This window comes from Chrysochloris asiatica, unplaced genomic scaffold, assembly GCF_000296735.1.
Source record: "Chrysochloris asiatica unplaced genomic scaffold, ChrAsi1.0 scaffold00026, whole genome shotgun sequence".
NCBI lineage: Eukaryota > Metazoa > Chordata > Mammalia > Afrosoricida > Chrysochloridae > Chrysochloris > Chrysochloris asiatica.
In genome coordinates, this window is record NW_006408544.1 from 6,172,708 (window position 1) to 6,196,564 (window position 23,857).

A 23,857-nucleotide genomic window follows, 5' to 3' on the forward strand; every position below is an offset into this window, starting at 1 on the left:
TGAGGTTGGCCCAGGATTGGACATTGTTTCGTTCTGCTGTGCATGGGGTCGCTATGAGTCGGTTCCGACTCAATGGCACCTGACAACAACAACATTGATGCTTCAAGGAGCTCTGGTAGTGTAGTGGTTATAAATCGGGCTGCTAACCTTAAGGTCGGCAGTTCAAAACTACCAGCCATTCCACTGGGGAAAAATGAGGCTTTCTGCTCCATAAAGATTTGCAGCCTCGGCAGACCCTGTGCAGAGTCACTATGAGTCAGAACCGACTCCACAGTACTTAACAACACTGATTCTTCAGGTTATAACTTTAATTTTCAAATCAGGGCCCCCAGTCTTATCTATTCCTGCATTTCTATTAAAACTTTTATAACAGTAGTTGTTGGAAATCCATGGTGACCCCAGTTGTATCAGAATAGAACTGTGCTCCATAGGATTTTCAATGGCTGTTTGTTTTTTTTGTAATTAGATTGCCAGGCATTTCTTCCAAGGTATGTCAGGGTGAATTTGAACCTTTAGCCTTTCAGCTAGCAGTTGAATATGTAACTATGCCATCCAAGGACTTTATAAAGCTTTTATAGCAATAGTAATTTTACATTTACTTGATTAGTCTGCTTCACCCACTTGACATTAAAACTATGAAGGCAATCACTGGATCTTTTTTATTCAAATTGGATCCACAGAGCTGAACACAGTGCCAGGTAAACTATACACAAGAAGCACTAGTTAATGAATTAATGGGATGAGGGATATTGTTGTTAAGTGCCCTCAAGCCGGTTCCGACCCTGTATAGTTTTCCAGGCTATAAATCTTTACGGGGGCCAAAAGCCTCATCTTTGTACCGCAGAGTGGCTTGTTGTTGTTAAGTGCCATCGAGTCGGATCCGACCCATAGCGACCCTGTACAGGGTTTCCGAGGCTGTAAATCTTTATGGGAGCAGAACGCCTCATCTTTCTCCCGCGGAGCGGCTGGTAGTTTCGAACTGCTGGCCTTAAGGTTTGCAGCCCGATTCGTAACCACTACGCTACCAGTGGCTGGTGGGCTCAAAACGCCGACCTTTTTGGTTGGCAGTTCAGTGTGAAACCTGAGCAATCCTGAATGAAAAAGGCTCAGTAGAGGGAGAGAGGTTGAAGATGAACTAGAAAGTGAATAAAGAGAAGGACTGAGAGTCCTTGATGCGTGATGAGAAACTGAGCTATAGAAAACCATTCTATAGGGTCGCCTCTCACAGGATGGAAGTCACTTCCAATCACATTCAAGGTCAATTATACTTCCTATGCTGTTAAGTGGATTCCGACTCATAAAGACCCTGTATAGGGTTCCCAAGCGGTTGGTGGGTTTGAACTGCCTACCTTGTTGTTAGAAGTCCAGTGCTTATCCTACAGCCCCAGTTGCTCTCAAATCTGTGCTTCCCACTTCAAAGCCGCAATTCAGGTCATCATCATTTGCCTGGCTTACTGCAAAAGCCTCGTGGCTAACCGGTCTCTCTACTCCCTCTACAGCCTTGCCCTACATCCCCCTCCTCGCCTTTCACTTCCTGAAACGCACAGAGCTCTCTATTCTAAGAATTTACTTACCCAGAACACCCTTCTTTCCCCACGACCCTTTTATTCCTAACAACAACGCGTGCTTTAAGCTTAGCTCGTGCATCTCCACCTCCACTAGGATGCATTTCTTAAGCGCCCCCTCAGTTCCCCTGCAGTGTCCATGATGACTATCTAGAGCTTGAAATTACCTCCCGCGCAGAGTTCACAAAAGGGGCGGGGCTCCGGCCAATCCCGAAGACCAGCAGGGCTGCACCAGCGAAGAGATTCTCACCACGCGCCAGGCCGATTTCCCAGCGACAACCCCAGTAAGTCAGAACTGAAGTCTAACCAGTCCGCGAATCTGAGAGCGAAGCTCGACCCCAGCCCCGACCGAAAGAGTAGAGCCTGAAAACCAAGCGGAAGACCCGCGCATCTACAAAGCACTCAGACGAGAGACGCGTAGTGTCATGGCCGCCAGCAATGACGATGGCGCAGCCTCAGCTGTAGCGGCCTCTGATGGTGAGTGACTTCCCAGGGGCCGCCTTTTAAGCCTCGGCGCTCCGGGTAAAGGGAAAGTATGGGGTGCGCAACTCTAAAAACCGTCCTCAGATCGTCCCCATCTTCTCTAACCCGGCCCTGTCATGAGGACTACAAGTCCCGGTGCGCTTCGCGACTCAGTCTGCGATAACCTGGGATCGGAGTATAGGCTGCGGAAGCGAGGGTATGTCGGGAGAAGTAATTTGAGCTGTTTTAATAGTTGTGGGTCCGGTTGGGAGTTGTGTTTCAAAGGAAGTGAAACTTATGGGAACTGTGTGTGCGTTGAGGCAACACTTGGCAACCTCTGGAGCTTGTGGCTGGTGGAGCATCAAGAGAACAATTGTATGGAGCCTGTCTCGTTCGTTGTTAAATCCAATCCGATCCGATTCATTGTTGCTGTTCTTGTTCTTAGGTACCATCCAGTCAGTTCCGACTCATAGCAACTCTGTGCACAACAGAAACCATTGCTGCTGTCACTATTGGAATCCATCACTGCCGGGGAGGTCTTCCTCTTTTGCATTGACCCTCCACTTTAACAAGCGGGTTGTCCTTATTGAGTGGTCCCTCCTGATAATTATGTCTGAAGTATGAGAGACAAATCTTGCCATGCTGGCTTCTAAGGGCATTCTGACTGTACTTCTAACATAGATTGGTTTGTTCTTCTGGCAGTCCATGCTACTTTAATGTTCTTCTCAAATACTGTAACTCAAAGCCATCGATTTTTTCCATGATCTTTATTAATTGTGCAACTTTCACGTGCATATGTTGTTGTTGTTGTTATTGTTAGGTGCCATCGAGTCGATACCGACTCATAGCAACCCTATGCACAACAGAATGAAACACTGCCAGATCCTGGGCCAACCTCACAATTGTTGCCACACTGATTGTTGCCCATTTATGTTGCCACTTTGCCAATCCATCTCGCTGGGGGGTCTTACTTTTTCTCTGACCCTCCACCTTACCAAACATGATATCCTTCTCCAGAGACTGGTTCCTCCTGACAATATGTACAAAGCATGAGAGATGAAGTTTGGCCATCCTGTCCTCCAAGGAGCACTCTGGCTGCACTTCTTCCAACACAGATCTGTTGATTCTTTTGGCAGCCCATGACACTTTCAATATTCTCCTCTAACACCATAACTCAAAAGCATCAATTCTTCTATGGTCTTCCTTATTCTCTGTCCAGCTTTCACATGCCTATGAGACAGTTGAAAACACCATGGCTTGCCTCAGGCACACTTTACTTCTCACAACTGGTATCTTTGTTCTTGAACATTTAAAAAAGATCTTGTGCAACGATTCAATACATCGATTGACTTCTTGACTGCTGTGTCCATGAGTATTGGTGGTGGATTCAAGTAAAATGAAGTCTGAAAATTTCAATATTTTCTCCATTTATCATTATGTTATTTATTGGTCCAGTTGTGAGGATTTTTGTTTTCTTTACATTGAGTTGCAACCCATACTGAAGGCTGTGGTCTTTGATCTTCATCAGTAAGTATTTTTAAAGCCCTCTTCACTTTCAGCAAACAAGGTTGTGTCATCTGCATATCGCTGGTTGATCATCAGTTTTTGTCTAACATAACGCCATGTTATTCTTCATGTAACCTGGCATCTGAAGAACAGATTTGATGCGTTAGACGCTAAAGACCCATGATTAGAAACGCTGTGGGATGACATCAAGCACATCACACAGGAAGAAAGCAAAAGGTTAAGTAGACAAAAAAAGAAGGAAAAGACCAAAATGGATGTCAGAAGAAATTCTGAAGCTTGCTCTCCAGTGTAGAGATGCTAAAGCAAATAAAAGAATTGAGGTAAATAAAAGAGCTGAACAAAAAATTTCAAAGGATAGCTCAAATAGACAAAGTCAAAAATTACAATGAAATGTGCAAAGACCAGGAGTTAGAAAACCAACAGGGAAGAACATACTTCACATTTCTCAAGCTGAAAAAACTAAGGAAAAATTCAAATCTCAATTAAGTATGATGATAAATTTTTTTTAAAGTATTGCTACAGATTCATAAAATCCTTTATTAAACAAATTATCAAAATGGGAAGCTTTTTTCTTGATATATATGTGTGTGTGTGTGTGTGTATATATATATATATATATATATATAGTAAGGAGCTCTGGTAGTGTAGTGGTTACAAATTGGGCTGCTAGTCTCACCTTCAACAGTTCGAAACTACCAGCTGTTCCGCAGGAGAAAGATGAGGCTTTCTGCTCCCATGAAGATTTATAACCTCGGAAACCTTATGCAGGGTCGCTATGAGCCCAAACCGACTACACGGCACATAACAACAGTACACTCCAAGTAATGTAAAGAAAACAAAAACCCTCACAATTTGACCAATAAATAACAGTGATAAACAGAGAAAGGATCGAAGTTGTCAATGACTTCTTTTTGCTTGGATCCATTTTCAGCACTCATGGAAGCTGCAGTCAAGAAATCTAACGACCTATTGCATTAGGCACATCTGCTGCCAAGACCTCTTTAAAGTGTCAAAGAGCTAAGATAGCAGTTTAAGGACAAAGGTGTGCCTGACTCAAGCCATGGTAATTTTAGTAGCCTCATATGCATGTGAAAGTTGGACAGTGAATGAGGACCATAAAATAATTGATGGCATTTGAGGTATGTTGTTAGAGCAGAGTATTAAAAAGTACCATGGACTGCTCAAAGAACAAACAAATCTGTGTTGCAAGAAGTACATCCAGAAGCCGCCTTAGAAGCCAGGGTGGCGAGACTTCCTCTCTCATACTTCAGACTTATTATACGGGAGTACCATTCTCTGTTGACATATTTTGTCTTTCATTTCCTTCGGTTTCATCTTGAACTTGCATATGAGTAACTGATAGTCTGTTCCAGCATCTGTTAACACTGTTCTGTAGTTATTTTGATTTCTGTGTACACCACCTTGTGAAGTCCTTGTATATAGTCATCTTTTATGTTTATAAAAGGTATTTGCAATGAAGTAAGTTATTGGTCTTGTAAAATTCTATTATGTGATCTCCAGCATTGTTTCTATCACCAAGGCCATATTTTACAATGACTGATCCTTCGTTTCCAACCTTTGCATTCCAATCATCAGTAATTATCAATACATTTTGATTGCATGTTTGATCAATTTTAGACTGAAGAGATTGGTAGAATTCTTCAATTTCATCATCACTGGCTTTTAGTGGTTGGTGCATAAATTTGAATAATAGTGGTATTAAGTGGTCTTCTTTATAGGTATATAGTTATTCTGTTACAAACAGCGTTATACTTTTAGATCTTGAAATGTTCTTTTTTTGATGATGAATGTAATACCTTTCCTCTTCAATTTGTCATTCCTGGCCTAGTAAACTATGTGATTGTCAGATTCAAAATGGTCAGTACCAGTCCATTTCAGCTCACTAATGCCTGATACATCAATCTTCATGTGTTCCATTTTATTTTTGACAGCTTCCAGTTTTCCTAGACTTATACTTCATAAATTCTATGTTATGATTATTGATGGATGTTTACTATTGTTTCTCCTCATTTTGATTTGTTCTCCATCAGTGAATGAAGTTCCCAAAAGCTTTACTCCATTCACATTATCACAGTCAATTCTACTTTGAGGAGACAGCTCTTTCCCAGTCGTATATGAGTGCCTTTTAACATGAAGGGTTCATCTCCTGGTTGTTATTGTTAAGTGTCATTGAGTCAGTTCTGGCTCATACATACCATGTATAGGGTTTCTAAGAAGCAATGGGGGAATCAGAACCACCAACCTTATGGTTCAAACTGACCTGGTGATCCACTACATTATCCCACAGCGCCACACTAGGACTCTTCTAGCACTGTTTCTCATAATATTTTGGTGCTATTCATAATGTTTCAGTTTTCAATATTCTTGTGCTGAGAGTGTTCCAGTGCTATTCATAAGGTTTCCAGTGGCTAAACAGAACTAGTCTGACACTGTGTCTTCCTAGTCTGTCTTCATCTGGAAACTCAACTGAAACCTTTCCATCATAGGTGACTCTACTGGTATTTGTTTTTTGTTTTTGTTTTTTGAAAAAAACTTTGTGTATTTAGTACATGAAGACTTATAGGGCAGAACATCAGTTTTACATTCAGTCAATCATTGTGATTACAGTCCCCTCCAACAATCTTAACCAACAGTATTTGTCTCTGTTAACTTTTTTTTTGATGTGCACATATCACATTGAAAACATGTATTCATTTAAACGTCCAAAAGGCACATTTTGCAAGCCAGCCTCCTGTCCACAGGCACGCTGCCTTTATCAGTCCACGGGCCTCTAGTTCTCTGCTGCTCTGTCTCTATGCCTTTGCCTCTGCCACCATCTCTCTTGTAGCCACTTTTATGGTTAGGTCCCTCGCTCCTCTCATGTTCTTCCCTCTTGAGACTGTGCTGTTTTTAAAAAACTGGTGGTATAGCTTCCAGCATCATAGCAACACACAAGTCATCACAATATGACAGATTCTTACAGACAAGTGGTAGTCTGAACCTTTACATGTATTAATTCATAGAACCGACTGCCATCAAGTCAATTACAGTTCATAGCAATTCAAATACAGAGTTTTGGAGACTATAAATCTTGACAGGAGCAGATAACCTCATCTTTCTCCTGTAGAATGGCCAGGCGTTTGAGCATCCAAACTTGTAGTTAAGTAGCCCTTTAACTAGCCCATAGTTGCACCAGAGGTATTGTCAGTGCCCTCTAGTATGTTCCAATCTTCAATATGTCCCATCCAAATTTGGAGACCATCTCAAGAACATATTTGGTATATTAGACACTAATGACCAAACACCAGAAGAGTTGTGGGATGACATCAAGAATATCATTTGGGAATAAAGCAAAAGATCATTAAAAAGACCCAGAAGAAAGAAAACACCAAAATAAATGCCTGAAGAGACTCTGAAACTTGCTCCTGAGCTTAGAGAAGATAAAGCAAATAGAAGAAATGAGGGGGTAAAAAAGCTAAACAGAAAATTTCAAAGGGCGGTTCAAGAAGACAGTCAAATATTATGACCTGGTGTTAAAGAAAATTAAAAGGTAAGAATACAGTAAGCATTTCTCAAGCCTTGACTTGCAAAATTGAAGGGTTCTATGGCCAAAATATTGAATGATGCAGAAAGCATCAAAAGAAAATGGAGGGAATAAGAGTCACTGTACCAAAAAGAAATGGTCAGTGTTCAGCCATTTCAGGAGGTAGCATATGATTAAGAACCAATGGTACTGATGAAAGAAATCCAAGTTGTACTGACAGCATTGGTGAAAAACAAGACTTCAGGAATTGATGGAATACAAATTGAAATCTTTCAAAAAACTGATGCAGCACTGGAAGTGATCACTCATCTATGCCAAAAATATTTGGAAGACAGCTACCTGGCCAACTGATTGAAAGGGCTACATATTTGTACCCATTCCAAAGAACAGTGGCCCAACTGAATGCTGAAATGGATCAGACTATATTATTGTTGTTTAATTGTTAGGTGCCATCAAGTCAGTACTGATTCTAAGCAACCCTATGCACAACAGAATGAAAAACTGCCTGGTCCTGGGCCGACTAAACAATGCCTGCTACATTTGAGCCCAGTGATGCTGCTATTGTGCCAGTCGATCTCATTGGAGAGCTTCCTCTTTTTCTCCAACCCTCCACTTTACCAAATATGATATCCTTCTTCAGTGACTAGTCCCTCCTGACAACATGTCTGAAGTATGAGAGGCAAAGTCTGGCCATCTGGCTTCCAAGGTACTCTCTGGCTGCACTTCTTCCAACACAGACCTATTTATATACACAGACCATTAATATTACATGCAAGGAAATTTACTGAAAATAAATCAAAGATGGGTGCAAAAGTACATGAACTGAGAACTGCCATCAATTTAAGCCAGATTCAGATAAAGATGTAGAATACGGGATATCATTGCTTACATCACATGGATCTTGACTAAAAGCAGAGAAAACCAGAAAGGTGTTTACTTGTGCTTTATTGACTATCCAAAAGTTTTCGTTTTTTTTTTACTTTAGATCATGACAAACTAAGGATAATATTGCAAAGAATGGATATTCCAGAACACTTAATTAGCTCATAAGGAATCTGTACATAGACCAAGAAGCAGTTGTTAGAATAAGGGAATGCTGAATGATTTAAAACCAGGACAGGTGTTCACCAGGGTCCTATACTTCACCATACTCAGTTTTTATGCTGAGCAGATAATCTGAGAAGCTAGATTATATGAAGAACATAAGAGTTGGAGGAAGACTCATTAATAACTTGCGATATGCAGATGAAACAACCTTGCTTCTGAAAGCAAAGAGGACTAAAGATACTGATAAAGATCGAAGTCTACAGCCTTCAGTATGGGTTGTACCTCAGTGTAAAGAAAACAAAAATCCACTGGACCAGTAAATAACATCAAGATAAATGGAGAAAAGATTGAAGCTGTCAAGACTTCACTTTGCTTGTATCCACAATCAACACTCAAGGAAGTAGCAGGCAAATCTTCTGCAGAAGACCTCATTAAAATGTTAAAGCGCAAAGACGTGTAAGGACTAAGGTGTACCTGACCCAAGCCATGGTATATTGTCACCTCAGATCATGTGACAGTTGGGACATTGAATAAGGACAACCTTAGAAGAACTGAGGCATTTAAATTATTGTGTTGGCAAAGAATATTAAAAGTACCATGGACTTCAACTTCAAGAGGTAAAAATAGGTCTGTCTGTGAAGAAGTACAGTCAGACTGATCCTTGTAAGCGAGGATGGCAAGACTTTGTTTCTCTTACTTTGGACATATTATCAGGAAATACAAGTCACTGAAGAACCTCAACCTTGGAAAAGTTGAGGGTCAGTGAAAAAGAGGAAGACCCTTCCCCCCCCCCAAAAAAAAAAAAAAAAAAAGATGGATTGACACAGTGGCAGCAACAATTGGGTCAAACAGCAACAGTTGTGAGAGTATGAAGCAGGACTGGTCAGTGTTTCATTCTGTTCTGCATAGGGTTGCTGTGACTCAATGGCACTTGTTAACAAAAAACTATGTTGCAACTGGTTAGACAAATTGTGTGTCCATTTACCATTTCTTGTTAGTTACTGTCAAGTACTCCTCACCCCTACTGCTCCTGTCAACCCCATTCACAAGGGAATGAAATGCCACCGTTTTGCACCATCTTCATGATTAGTGATCCATAGGATTTTCATTGGCTGGGTTTTTTTTGTTTTGTTTTTTCCATTGGCTGATTTTTGAGAGTCAATCACCAGAACTTTTTTCCTAGTACCTTTTAATCTGGAAGCTCAAGTGAAACTTGTTTAGCATCATTTGGTGTAAAGTGCCATTGAGTCAGTTCTGACTTAAGTGACTCTATCAAGGGTTTCCAAAGAGTAGCTGGTGGGTTTGAACCGCCGATCTTGTAGTTAGCAGTCCAGTTTTTATCCTACAGTGCCACATTAGGAGTCCTGACACACTGGTAGTGGTTGTACATGAAGTTCATTGGTCAAGATTCAAACCCAGGTCTCCTGTGAAAGGTGAGACTTCAACAGTGCTTATCACATCATGTACTTTGGAATGTTTTTCATGTATAACTGAGTTTTCAGATAAACCCAATCATACAGTCTTTAAGGAAACATTTATGGGTATGAAATCTTTATGGAGGTAATTTGTCAGCTGGATAATAGAGTCTACTGGTTAACATGTTTCCAGTAATCCAAAAAGAGACCCTGGGATTGTTCCTAAGGTAGGAGTTTTGACTTTCCAAAGGCAACAAGAGAAAGTAAATCCTAATAAACAAGCACTTTCAAGTTTTTGTATATATCCTAATAAGAAAGCACTTTCAAGTTGTACTGCATCTTTGGCCAAATTAAGTCACACAGAATACTGAGTGTAGGAGATGAGGATTTAAAGGAGTAAAATCGGAGGATCACTGTACATACTTAAAAGCTTTTATACTTACATGCTTTCACAGTAACTCCAAAGTAACTGTAGCATTTTTAATATTTTAGATATCTGAGTACCCCAAGCATTACAACAATTGTGAGAATGGTACAGGACCAAGCAGTGTTTCATTCTATTGTGTATAGCTCATATGAGTTGGAACCAGCTCAATAGCATCTAATAACAAATATCAAGTTTCTGAGGATTGGCTGATGGTTTTGAACCATGGAACTTGTGATTTGCAGTATAGTGATTATCTTACAGAGTCCCATCACAACAATTAAAGGAATTGTTAAGTTGTTGTTGTTAAGTATGGAGTCGACCCTGTATAGAGTTTCCAAGGAGCAGCTGGTGAGCTTGAACCACCCACCTTGCAGTTCAAACGACTTTGCAGTCTGACACATTAGCCCACGGTGCCACACCAAGACTCCCCCAAGGAATTAAGGGAGCTGAAATCCTTAACCTCAAATGCCATCTAGTCCAACCTTCCTTCAATACAGACTGTGATACATAGTGCTGTGGGGAGGAATTATTCTAATGTCTCACATAACCCACTGGAAAGCCCAGGCTTCTGCTCCTCAAATTCAGGCTACTGTCCAGTCCATGACTGTGTGTAGAACATGAGGGATACAAGGGCTTGGGGGGAAAGCTATCATATCTTACCCCAATGGAAACTGCTCTCCAGACCCTAGCCTTGGCCTGGCTTGGTGTATTTGTTCCCCTGGGACCCTCGCCTGAATATTAACATCTATTCTGTTGTTTTGTCCCCAGGTGGTGTCAACAAATGCACAAAATCTGAGAAGGAGCTGGTAATAGAGGTTCCTGTGGTGGATGTGAAAAGTGACAACTTCAAGGAGATATGGCCGTCCCTCCTGCTGGCCATAAAGACAGCTAGCTTCGTGGCTGTAGACACGGTGAGGGTCAGGAATAGGAAGGGCAAGTCACCGTGAAGAGGCTAGGCTAACACCTCTCCTTTTACCTGTCTTTAGGAATTGAGTGGGCTTGGGGACAGGAAGAGCTTGGTAAACCGGTAAGTATATGCCCTGTTCTCCTTAACCCCTGGTGAGGCAGACCTTAACCCTGGAGTAGAGGATCACAGTTCTGGGTGGTTTGGGTCCCTCATGAAGCTAATTCTGAGCCACAGCGACCCCAAAACCAACCCCAAGGTGGATCGAAGAACGTTACAGGGCCTTGTGTCAAGCTGCCAGAACCCGTTCTATCCTCTCCCTGGGCCTCGCCTGTTTCAAGCAACAGTCAGATAAGGTACGGGCTAAGTTTACCCCCTTCCCAGGCCCATGGCTGCGGGGGAGGGAGGAGTACTGATATCCTATTGAACATCAGGTGTGACGTTTTCTCCCAAGTTTTGATATAGCAGCCCTGCTTCTTCTCCCAGGGTGAACAGTTTTACCTGGCCCAGGTGTTCAATCTGACCCTACTATGCATGGAAGAATATGTCATAGAACCAAAGTCTGTGCAGTTCCTGGTACAGCATGGCTTCAACTTCAACCAGCAGTATGCTCAGGGCATCCCCTACCACAAGGGCAATGACAAGGTAGGCCGCCACACTAATTACAAGGGTGAGACGTACTGGGGTACACAGGGAGTGAGAGCTTTCCAGGTGAAGGAGCCTGGGTTAAAATGGGGGCTCCATTCTTCCTCATGAATCCTTTCTTTCCACCCAGGGTGACGAGAGCCAGAGCCGATCTGTACGGACCCTGTTCCTGGAGCTAATCCGGGCCCGCCGGCCTCTGGTGCTACATAATGGCCTCATAGACTTGGTGTTTTTATACCAGAACTTCTATGCACACTTGCCTGAGAGCCTGGGAACCTTCACAGCTGACCTGTGTGAGATGTTCCCAGCTGGCATTTATGACACCAAATATGCTGTTGAGTTTTGTGCCCGCTTTGTGGCCTCCTACTTAGAATATGCCTTCAGGAAATGGTGAGGGGGTTGGTCATGGGAAAGGGGTAGGGGGGTAGTATGAATCTATTTCATTCAATTAAGATATTTATTGATTGACTACCACTGTTTTAGATGCTGAGGATTCAGAGGTGATCAAAACAGATCACCTAATCTCATGGAGTTGATGTGCTAGTGGACAAATATCCTCTTTTGCTGTTGCAGTGAGCGGGAAAATGGGAAGCAGCGGGCAGCTGGCAGCCCACACCTTACCCTGCAGTTCTGCAGCTACCCTTCCAGCATGAGGGCCCACATTGACTACTGCTGCTGCACATCTGCCACCCAGCATCCCCATCCCACCAGCCTCTGTGACAGCTTCTCGGTGAGAGCACCCACCTATTTCCTGGGCATGGGGAGGTTCTGATGTCTGGACCCCCTCCCCCTTCCTAACGCTCTTTCCTACCTCTAGGCCTATGGCTGGTGCCCCCTAGGGCCACAGTGTCCCCGGTCCCATAATGTTGACCTTATCATTGACACTGATGAAGCTGCAGCAGAAGTTAAACAGAAATGGCGGCGAAGGCGAGAAAAACGACGTAGAGTGTTGTTAGGACTGTCTGGCAAACAGACTTCTGGGCAAGCTGAAGATGGTCCTCCCATGAAGCAGGTCTGTGGGGATGGACTCAAGACTGAGGAAATTGAGCAGGAGATGGCTGAGAATGAGATTACCAACCAGCCTGACTGTGAGCAAGATCACAAAAATGACCTGAAGACGGGCCTTAAAACAACAGGACCTGGAAGCACTGATGTGGCCACCCCAGATGTGCGAGGCAGTCAAGCCAATCCCAACCGAATGCCTGGGGATGGGCTTCACCGAGCTGGTTTTGATGCCTTTATGACAGGGTATGTGATGGCCTATGTGAGAATGAGCCAAGGAACCCAACCCTGCAGCTCTGAACTTTGGCTACCTGAATGCCACAACAAGGTATACCTGAGTGGCAAAACTGTACCCCTCACAGTGGCCAAGAGCCAGTTCTCCCATTCCTCTGAAGCCCATGGCCAGAAGATGAAGCAGGCCTGGGGCAGTAGCTGACCCAACTTCTGCCTAGCACTTGAGGCCTGGGAAGAGTAGGTGAGGGTGGTATAGAGGAGTTTGGGTCATACTCCCAACTACTATGGAGTTCAGGGGGAACGTGGGATCCTGGCAGAAATACTGCATTGCCCCTGGACCTTCTCCTTTACATTAGAGGCCGAGGTACAAGGGTACAAGTAAAAAGGCTGACCAGCATCTGTAACACCGTCTTTATTTATTTTTAAATTTGAAAGTGTCTTGGGAAAGTTTAAAAAAAAAAAAAAAAAAAGATCAACAGAAACAAGTTATGAAAATATTTGACCAGCTTCATCTTTGGTTATTTCATATGTGGCTCTGTAAGAACTATTCCCATAGTTCCAGCCATAGCAGGAAGGGAAAATGATCAGTCCACGTATTATAAACCACTTAACCAGTCGGTGTATCTAGCAAATACATAGAGCAGGCCCTTAGGCCTACAAAGCCAGCCCACTCCCAACCACAAGGTTGAAAGTCCTAAGGGCAGAACATTAAGACTCCTTCATAAATAGGAAAATAGATTCATCAATTGGAAAAGATTTTGAATAGGTTAGCTAAGAGCCATGACCACTACACATTGCCTTGCCCTCCCCTTGCATAGAAATGTAGTGACGTGGTCTGACCGTGCAGTAAGTGCAAACAGCGATTATTCAAGTGTCTTAAACATACTGGCAAGAAGTGCCCAGTCTTCAGGGCTGAGAAACAGCCATGTCCTTTATGGCCTCCTGGTCAACGTCAGGTTCTATCTGGTAGTTTATATGCCCCAAGAAAGGGCAAGAGACAGACCTGGAATGGGAGAAGAACCTGGGGTAATAGCTGCTTGCCAGCTTAACCTAGAACTAGGAGTCCTCTGGTCCTGTCTGGGGAAATGTATCGGGGGGTTCATGTGGGAGCTAGAGCTCCTTGCTGGATTTCAGAAGCTTGGTATCAGTTGTTGGCCCTAACTAGTATAAGGCCTCTTGCTGCTACCTCTCCTTTCATACACAGCCATTGGGAGCCCCGAGTTAAACTTGACCTGGTGTAGCCTACCTGCTCTATGATCTCAGGGAACAATCAAGACTTGCACCAAGGGGCTTCAGATGAAGATCCATCCCTAAGCTGAGGAGAGGGGAGATTGACCCTCTCACCCATCCTGCTCTCCCTGGGGTAGCCTGCCTATGCCTGAGGTGGCGAAGGGAACTGGGCCCAAGCTTCTTGTCCTTTCTTCTTCAACCTCCATCTCCTCTGAGACACCTGCAGGTCCTGGACTGGCCACTTGAGTCCTGGGTCCAAATCCATTCTCTTCTTGGGGACTGGAGCAGTCCATGGCCTCATGGGCTAAAGCAGCTGGTAAGGCAGATGCCCGGAATGGTGGGATCTCTCTAACTCGGTATTTGAGGCTACTGAGTCGTGGTGGGGGTCCATCAGATAATGATTCCTCCCGGCCCACGAATGGACAGGCCTCTTGGTGCAAGAACTCGGGTGAACTAGGCAAAGAACGCCACCGGCGAGCAGGTGGCGCTAGGGGTTCCTGCCAGTCAGCCAGGGGCAGAGGTGCAGGAGGCCCTGGTGCATCTAGGTCAAATACTAGGGAGATGACAGACTTGCTGGGCAAGTCAAAGAACTTGACCTTGCCACCTTTGAGGTCCTGGCGAGCACTGAAAGGGTTGATCTTGCGGGTGCCGGCAGCAACACTTCGTGGCTGATAATAGGGATCCAGGACGCTCACTGTACGTGGGGGCTTACGGGAAAAGATGTCTGACTGACTTCGAGATAGCCAGATAGTACGTCTTGGGCGTGGAGACTTGGTCGGGATCTTGTCATCTAGTGAGCTCAGTCGCTTCATCCCAGGTCCTTTTTCTAGGATTCCTGAAGAATAGACAAGTCAGGGTTCCTCTCAATCCTAACAGTTTGTAAAAGCAGTACTTTGTACTACAAAATATTTACACTGGTGAAAGCCAAGTAGCTACTATTCTCATTTCACCAATAAAGAGACAGATTCGGATGAGGGTAGTGATATGCCAAGTCACAATTCTTAAAGAATTTTTTCCCCATTATCTCCAGCCTCTGCCCCCTGCTTCTGAACTTGAGATCCTGGAAGCACCACCCTGGAGGGGAAGGTCCCATGTCCTTATGTCCTGCCTTCAGATCAGGCTGCACTCTCTGGTCCTCTCTCTTACCTTTGGCTGTGGGCTGTACCCTCCTGTCCTGCTCCAGCTCTTCCTCCTGCAGGCGGTGCAGAATTTCGTCCAGCGTCCTCCCAATCTCCATAAATGATGGACGCCGTTTGGGGTCCATCTGTAGGCATCCACACCAGCCATTAGCCCTGCCCTCCAACTTCCACCCCAAGGATAGCATTTGAGTTTGCTTCTGACATCTTAAAAGATTTCAGATGTACAGCTAAGAGATCTTTTCTAAAGGTTCAGGCCAGGGTGAAGGGCTAAGGTCAGAGAGGATGCTATTGTCTATTACCTTCCCCTAACTTGTCCCCCCTTTCTGTGTACCTTATCTCCCGGCTTGGCATAGGACCCTTCAAAAGTGTATACTCACATGGACTCATTTTTTCTTGAGTTCTGTTGCTAACATGTCTTTGGGAGCTACTTGATCCAAGCCTACCTACCCACCCGCCGCTTGGTCATAAAAAGTCAGTCCAACCCTGGAATTATATCAACTTAATGCTATGAGAGCCCTTCTCAGGGAGCCTCAGGATCAGCTGGATCCAGTGAGACAATAAAACCTGTCCAGAGCTCCAGCAACACCCAAGGCAAGGTGAGCCTATCCCTGCAGACTGGATAATACTATTTTTTTTCTTTCCTTGGTCCAGAGCTCTGGAGAGCCTGGCCAAAGCTAAAGGGCAGAGTGGGCACTGCCACAGAGGAAGAATGTCATCAGACAATCCAATGAGAAATACCACATATGACTCTTAATTAGCAATCTCTCCTTATAGTCCCAACCAAGTGAAAAGGGTTCGGCCAGCCCCTTGGGAAGAAAGACTCACATTACAGCAGTTGAACGTGAGCTGCAGAAAATCCGGGGGACAGTCGCCCACCATGTGCTGGAAAGCGTCATAGTCCAACCCAAAGTTCTGTGGATGGATGTGGGGGATGAGAGGGACATTCAGGCATGAGCCGGGTCTGGGTGGATAAATGGGTATAGGCTATTAATTCCCAACCCATCTTTGCCAGCTCAAGGAGAAGCTGGGAGCTGCTCCTGAAAAGCAGCCACAATCTGAGTTTCAGCAATTCCATGCAAAAGGACAAAACAGGCACAAACATAATTCTATACTCAGGTAAGGTCCCCATCCCTGCAGCTTACCTCTGTGCGGGGAAGATAGTCCGGATCAGCCTGGATGCGGGCTATGATCTCACAGAGGATGATGCCATAAGAGAACACGTCCGCCTGGTGGGGAGTGAGACCTTGAGTATCTCTCTTTGGTGGGGGACCGTGGGGTATCTGCATTCCATGTCTACCAGCCCACGTCTGGGCCCTCCTGCCCATATTTGATTTAGTTTCCTCACTGGGCAGCTGTTAATTACCAGCCCTGCTCTTGGCAAGAATGATGTAGATTCTCATTCTGAACATAAACGTGACCCTGGACAGTTAGTTTTAAGAGCAATTTCAAGGAGAACAAGGTCCTGAAGTCCCCAGACTCACCTTCTCATTGTAGGGTTCATCTCGAAGAACTTCAGGTGCCATCCAGAAGGGTGAGCCCACCACAGCGAGCTTCTCACTCTCTGTGCTGTGACGTGAGATTATATAGAAAATAAGCCTACTGTTGGCTGTTACAATGGGATCTTAGACTTTTGGGACTTCCTCCTCATAAAGGTAGGGCACTGACTGTTGTTCAATGCTCCTGAGTCGATTCCGACCCATAGCAACCCTGTATAGGGTTTCCATGAAGCAGCTGGTGAGCTTGAACCACCAACCTTGCAGTTCAAACAACTGCAATCTGACACATTAGCCCACAGTGCCACACCAGGACTCCGAGGGCACAGACTAAGAGTGACCAAATTTAGGGAGTTGAGGTTTGTAACCAAGTCCTGGCTTCTCAACATGAAGCTGAAATTTTCCCTTAACCTCAGCCCCCTTATTCTATGACCCCAGCATCTCTTAGGGCTACCCACCTGGCTTCAGGGATCTTCTCAGCTAGGCCGAAGTCTGCCACCACTGCAGAGTAGCCATTCTCATCTCTCTTTATCAGGCAATTCTAAGGTTTCCAAAGAAGAAGAGACAATGTGGCTCAAAAGTGGGAACCAGCCAGTCAGACTTACTACCACCCTTCCCTTTCTCGCCTCACTTACTCCTCACTCATTCCCTGAGTCTATACGTGACACTTTTTCTTCTGTTCTTTTGTGAACCACATTCTTAGACTGCCAAAATGATCAGACCTAGGAGTTCTGAAATAGCCATGTGGGATGAGTTAGTCCAGAATCTAGGGTGGCTGCACTAGGATTCACCTCAGGCTCAAACATGAGTATTTATGCTTTCTATGTGCTAAATAAACATGGTTCTAAATACCAGCAATACCTCAGTGAACAAAAGAAAAGCCTTGTTCTCTTGCAGCTTACATTCTAGTAGAGAAAGGTCCCTGGCCTTCCTTCCTTTCCTTAGTCTGCAGGGCCCCAAAGACCTGACCTTACCAGGTAATGTAAGAATAGGACATGTATCCAAGCCTACACTTTCACTGTCTGTACAGTGACAACCAGCATCTGAGGTCTGGGCTTTATCTAGTCAACCTTCCCATCCCCTGGAACTTTCATGCATGCATCTACATCCTAACGTCACAGACAAGCTTTACTTGACAATCATGAACAGGTCCTTTAAACCTTTGCCTTAGCTTATACTGCTGCCTCCCATTTGGAATGTTCTCCCAAATCTCCTTTCACCTAAGAAATTTCTGTCTTTTCAGGAAAATTACATATCCAAGGTGGTCTCTCCAGATCTCATTGTTTTCTCTCATCTCATCCCCTTTAGCTCCTCTTCTCATCCCACCTTCTCTTACAGTCTAGCATACAAACTATGAGCTCCTCAGGAGCAGGTTCTGATTTGGGCTTTCCTTCCTCAGAGTACTCAATTCATGGGAGAGGCTGAGGACTTATTCACTCAACAAATGCTGCTGGCTCCAGAGAAAGGATGAACCTAAACGACCTGTAAATAAACACAAAGCAGCACCTAGCTCTCTCCAAATAGCTGCAGTCAAAATAGCCCTACACAGCTCTGGCTCAGGAGGTACCCCACCCCTTTCCTTCCAAAAGCAGCAGAGCACAGGGATCTTTGGCTCACAGGAACACTTCTGAAGCCAGCAAGGCCCTATCTGCCCTAAAGCAGCCTCCCTCCCTCCTCACTAGCTGTGGCATCTAGAAGCTAAGACAACTGCCAAGTAGTTAACCTGATAAATCCATATCCAGTTCAATCTGTTGCTCTGGCCTGTGATTTGATCATGCTATTCTCTTCCACTTTCCCCAATGCTGGAAGGAGTCTGATATTTCATCACATCCTCTCCTACTCTGGATGCCATCTCTGGCCTTCAAGCAGGAGAGTCCTTGTGTTTGTCCTGGATCTTGACCCTTCTATTAGTCCTCTCGGCTCAGCTCCCCTGGCTCCCTGTCTTTGATGGCCTGTGAGAAGATGAGCCCTAGACCAGCCTGCCTATTAGATAACCAAAGCTGGTGCAACAGGTCAGATATGTCACTCATTTCATTTTATTTCACCACCAATTCCTGTCTCCAAGGACTCCTGGTGTGGTACTGTGATCAGCACTGGACTGCAAATCAACCACAAGGTTGGCAGTTCAAACCCACCTGTTGCTCCTCAGAAACCCTACACAGGGTTGCTATGAGTTGGAACCAACTTGACAGCATTTAACAACAACAACAACCTGTCTCCCAAGCTTGGTCTAAAGATCGATTTACCATTAGCTTAATAGCCCTCAGAAACATCCTTTTAAACTCAGCTTGGGATGAGCAGGTAAGGAGCAGAACACTCACAGTTTTTGTTAATAGGTGCCGCCCAGTCAGTTCCAACTCATAGTGACCCGTGCATAACAGAACAAAACACTGCCCAGTTCTGAACCATCCTCACAGTTGTTATGTTTGAGCCGAATGTTGTTGCCATTTGTCAATTCATCTTATTGGGGGTTTTCCTCTTTTTCACTGACCCTTCACTTTACCAAGCATAATGTTCTTCTACAGGGGCTGGTCCCTAATGATAATACGCTTGAAGTATGAGAGACAAATTCTCCCCATCCTGGCTTCTAAGGAGCATTTTGACTGTACTTCTTCCAATACAGGTCTGTTTGTTCTTCTGCAGTCCATGGTACTTTTATATATATATCTTTTTCTTTTTTTTTCTCACTCCCATAACCATCATAGATTGCTTCTTTCATTAACAGGGTTTTTTGTTGTTTGTTTCCACTGCACACTTCACCCATACTCCATGCTCAAAGTGGATAGAAGTGACTGATTTAATTCATACACTTGGCAGACATTTAATGATAGCTGCCATTTGCCAGTGCTGTCTGGAAGGAAAATCCAAGGAGCTAAATGGATCTGGGGAAGGGTAGGTAGTCTTGTAAAACACCCAGATCCTTAAAAGAAACAGCAAAAATTAATGGGATAGCATATATTTATAGTAATTAGGTATTATTCAAATCAGGCAGTGCCAACCCATTTTGGGAAGCACTCTGAAAAGGGGATAGTGAAAGTAGCTTATGCAGGTCATTGTTATGTTAATTTATCAGGGTGATTAAAATCAAAATACAAGTAGGACACATGATACATCCTAAAACACTGCCTCTAATCAAATAAATCCTCAAGGAGCTCTGGTAGCATAGTGGTTACGAATCAGGCTGTGAACTTGCAAGGTCAGCAGTTCAAAACTACCAGCTGTTCCGTGGGAGAAAGATGAGGCTTTCTGCTCTCGTAAAGATTTAAAGCCTTAGAAACCCTGTACAGGGTCGCTATGAGTCAGAACCGACTCCACGGCACATAACCAACCAACCAATCAAATCCTGGAATTCCTGTTTCTATGCCTAAGTATAGGAGTCCCGGTGTGGCGCTGTGAGTTAATGAGCTGAACTGCAAAGTTGGCAGTTCAAGCTCAGCAGTTGCTCCTTGCAAACACTATATAGGGTCACTATGGGTGGGAACTGACTCAACAGCACTTAACAACAACATACCTAAGTAGTTTTCCAAAAGATCCCAATGCCTAAGGTCAAATAGTGTCCACTAAACTAAATGTTGTTACTGTTAAGTCGGTTACAATTCATAACACCCCTGTATAGAGTTTCTGAGGAGCAGCTGGTGAATTTAAACAACCAACCTTGCAGTCCAATGCAGTAACCCACAGTGCCACACCAAAACTAAGCTATTTTTCACCTAAAGTTGACTCCTTCAAGGTTCAAAAGGGCAACTAGGGGCAGACAGACAACTGTCGTCTCATGATCCCAGAAACCTGGGTTCCAGAAGAATAAAAATTATTTTACCCGTCTGGACAGAGAAATTAACTATGCTAAGTTGTGGAGAAGGAAAATAAGATGCTATATTTCAAGAACATATACTCTGTGATAAGAAGGAAACAAAATTCTAGTGAGAAACCAAGGAGATGAAGCAGCACATACCCCCCTACTGGTAGGAAGAAGACTGTCATAAAGAGCCTTTATGTCATTGTTGTTAGGTGCTACTGAGTCAGTTCTGATTCAGAACTACCTTGTACACAACAGAATGAAACAATGCCTGGTGCTGGGCCATCCTCACAATTGCTGTTACATTTGACCACATTACTGCTGCTGCTGTGCCAATCCATCTTGTTGAGGATCTTTCTTTGTCACTGAACCTCTACTTGACCAAGCATGACATCCTTCTCTAGGGACTGGTCTCTCCTGATAATATGTCTGAAGTATAAAAGACGAAGTCTCACCATACTGACTTCTAAGGAATATTCTGGCTGTACTTCTACCTACACAGATTTGTTTGTTCTTCTAGAAGCCCATGGTACTTTAATATTTTTTCCCAATACTATAACTCAAGTGCATCAATTCTTCCATGGTCTTCCTTACTCACTGCTACTTTCATATACACATGAGGCTATTGAAAATACCATGACTTCGGTCAGGTACACCTTAGTCCTCAAACATCTTCGCTCTTCAACACTTTAGAGAGATCTTGTGTAGCATATTTGCCTAAAGCAATACATCGTTTGATTTCTTGACTGCTGGTTCCATGAATGTTGATGGTGGATCCAAACAAAATGAAGTCTTTGACAACTTCAATCTTTTCTCCATTTATCATGATGTTATTTATTGGTCTGGTAGTGAGGATTTTTGCTTTCTTTACATTGAGGTCTAATACATACTGAAGTCTTTGATCTTCATCAGTAAGTTATTGAAGTTCTCATCGCTTCCAGCAAATAAGGCTGTGTCACCTGCATATGCAGGTTGTTAATGAGTCTTCCTCAAATTCTGATGCCACCTTCTTCTTCATATAATACAGTTTCTTGTATTTGCTCAGCATACAGATTGAATAAGTAAATGAAAGAATACATAACACTGACACACACCTTTCCTGATTTTAGATTATTCAGTCTTCCCCTGTTGTGTTCAAACGACTATGTCTTAGTCTATGTACAGGTTCTTCATGAGCACAATTAAGTGTGCCAGAATACTCATTCTCCTCAATGTTGTCTATGGCTTCTAATGATCCACACAGTCAAAATTCTTTGCGAAGTTAAATAAAAAATGAAATGAAAAAATTCCTTTAGTCAGAAGAGACGAAAACACAGCATACCAAAACCTTTGGAGCACAGCAAAAGCAGTGCTCAGAGGCCAAGTTATAGCAATAAACATACACAACCAAAAAAGAAGAACCAAAGTAAACACCTTAACCAAATATCTCCAACAGTTAAGAAAAACACAGCAAAGAAGCCTACTGCCACAAGAAAAGAAATTTTAAAAGGTTAGAACAAAACTCAATGAAAGAAAGAAAAAAAAAAAGAAACTCAATGAAAGAGAAAAGCAAGAAAGAATAAACCAAACAAGTTAGTTTTTTGAAAGGATTAATAAAATTTACAAGCTACTGACAAACCTAACATAAGAATAAGGTACAAATAACATGAATTAGAAACTATATGGGTGATGTCACGACAGAACCAATGGAAATAAAAAGGATAATAACAGACTACTTGAAGAATTGTACTCCAACAAATTTGAAAACATAGAAGAAATGGACAAATTTCTAGAAACACATGACCTACCTAGACTCACACAGGTTGAAGTAGGAAACTTGAATAGGCCAATAAGAGGAGAAGAAGTTGATCAAGTCATTAAAAAATTCCCAACCTAAAAGAGTCCAGATTCAAATGGCTTTACTGGTAAATTCTATCCAACATTCAAAGCAGAGGTGATACCAATTCTACTCAAACTGTTCCATAATATATAAAAGCATAGGAAATTCCCAAATTCACTTTATAAAACAAGTATAATTCTGATATGAAAATCAGGTAAAGACATCATTAAAAATTAAAATTGTAAACCAATATCCCTCATGAACACAAATGCAAAATTCTAAACAAAATGCTAGCAAATATAATCCAACAATGTATCCCCCCCAAAAAATAATAAAAATACATCATGACCAATGAAACAGAATTGAGAACTCAGAAGTAAATTCATCCACCTACAGTTAGTTGATCTTTAACAAAGGGCCAAAATACATTAAATTGGGAAATGATATTCCCTTCAATAAATGGTGCTTGTAAAATTGGAAATCCACTTGCAGAAAAATGAAACAAAATCCTTATTGCCCATCATATACAAAAATGAACTCAATATGGATTGTTGTTGTTGTTGTTGTTAGGTGCCATTGAGTCAGTACTAACTCATAATGACCCTATGCACAACAGAACAAAACAGTGCCCGGTTTTGGGCCAACCTCACAATTGTTGCTGCACCTGAGTCCATCGCTGCCACCACTGTGCCAATCCTTCTCATTGAGGATCTTCCTCTTTTTCTATGACCCTCTACTTTACCAAACATGACATCCTTCTCCAATGACTGGTCCTGATAATATGTATGAAGTATGAGAGATGAAGCCCTGCTGTGCTGACTTCTAAGGAACATTCTGGCTGTACTTCAACAAAGATTTGCTTACTCTTTTGACAGTCCACGGTACTTTTAATATTCTCCTCCAACACCATAACTCAAATACATCAATTCTTTTACGGTCTTCAGTATTCACTGTCCAACTTTTGCATGCATATGAGGTTACTGAAAATACCATGGCTTGGGTCACGATTTTTTACATGGTCTTTAATATGGATTAAAACCAAAATATAAAACTTAGAACTATATAGATCATCAATGAAAAAAAAATACAAACTTAGGAGCTCTGATACATGGCATAAATACACTATTAAACACAACTGAAAACACACAAAAACAGAAGACAAAATAAATGTGGGACCTCCTCCTAAAAATTAAACATTTATGTGCATCAAAGGATTTCACAAAAAGAGTGAAAAGAGAACCCACAGACTGGGAAAAAAATGTTTGGCAATGCCATATCAGATAAAGGACTACTCTCCAAAATTTATAAAACACTTTAACAAGAAGATTTATTTAACAATAATTCAATTAAAAATTGGGCAGAGCACATAAACAGACACTTCACCAAAGAAGACATTAAGGCAAGCAGCAAACATATGAAGAAATGCTCACGATTATTAGCCATTAGAGAGATGCAAACCAAAACAACAATGAGATATTATTGTATTCTATTAGTAAAATTGCAGTCAGTCTGAACCACAAGGTTAGGAGTTCGAGCTCACTAGCCACTCCTCGAAATCCTATACAGGGTCACTATAGGTCCGAACTGACTCGATGGCACTTAAAAACA

The 23,857-nt window shown here is 43.0% G+C and overlaps 2 protein-coding genes across 2 annotated transcripts in view; one reads left to right on the forward strand and one right to left on the reverse strand.

The window, feature by feature from the left end:
• Window positions 1–1,981: 1,981 nt before the first annotated feature.
• TOE1 (target of EGR1, member 1 (nuclear)) lies at window positions 1,982–12,974 on the forward strand. Its single transcript, XM_006839701.1, has 8 exons — window positions 1,982–2,042; window positions 10,756–10,898; window positions 10,974–11,014; window positions 11,151–11,247; window positions 11,378–11,536; window positions 11,667–11,926; window positions 12,110–12,266; window positions 12,354–12,974. The coding sequence occupies exons 1-8, from the start codon at window positions 1,991–1,993 to the stop codon at window positions 12,972–12,974; spliced, it is 1,530 nt and encodes a 509-aa protein (XP_006839764.1). The 5' UTR covers window positions 1,982–1,990.
• A 1,138-nt stretch (window positions 12,975–14,112) lies between these two features.
• TESK2 (testis-specific kinase 2) overlaps window positions 14,113–23,857 on the reverse strand; it is a 211,009-nt gene continuing 201,264 nt past the window's right edge. Inside the window, exons 6-11 of the mRNA XM_006839702.1 lie at window positions 17,093–17,175; window positions 16,623–16,707; window positions 16,284–16,367; window positions 15,967–16,053; window positions 15,149–15,266; window positions 14,113–14,837 (exon numbers count right to left, since the gene is read on the reverse strand). Coding sequence (XP_006839765.1) covers window positions 14,113–14,837; window positions 15,149–15,266; window positions 15,967–16,053; window positions 16,284–16,367; window positions 16,623–16,707; window positions 17,093–17,175 — 1,182 coding nt within the window. The remainder of the gene's footprint in view (window positions 14,838–15,148; window positions 15,267–15,966; window positions 16,054–16,283; window positions 16,368–16,622; window positions 16,708–17,092; window positions 17,176–23,857) is intronic.

Coding starts and splice junctions, on each gene's coding strand:
- TOE1 (XM_006839701.1), top strand. CDS start 1,991: ATGGCCGCCAGCAATGACGATGGCGCAGCCTCAGCTGTAGCGGCCTCT. Junction 2,043..10,755: donor AGCTGTAGCGGCCTCTGATG/GTGAGTGACTTC, acceptor TTTTGTCCCCAG/GTGGTGTCAACAAATGCACA. Junction 11,927..12,109: donor GAATATGCCTTCAGGAAATG/GTGAGGGGGTTG, acceptor TTGCTGTTGCAG/TGAGCGGGAAAATGGGAAGC.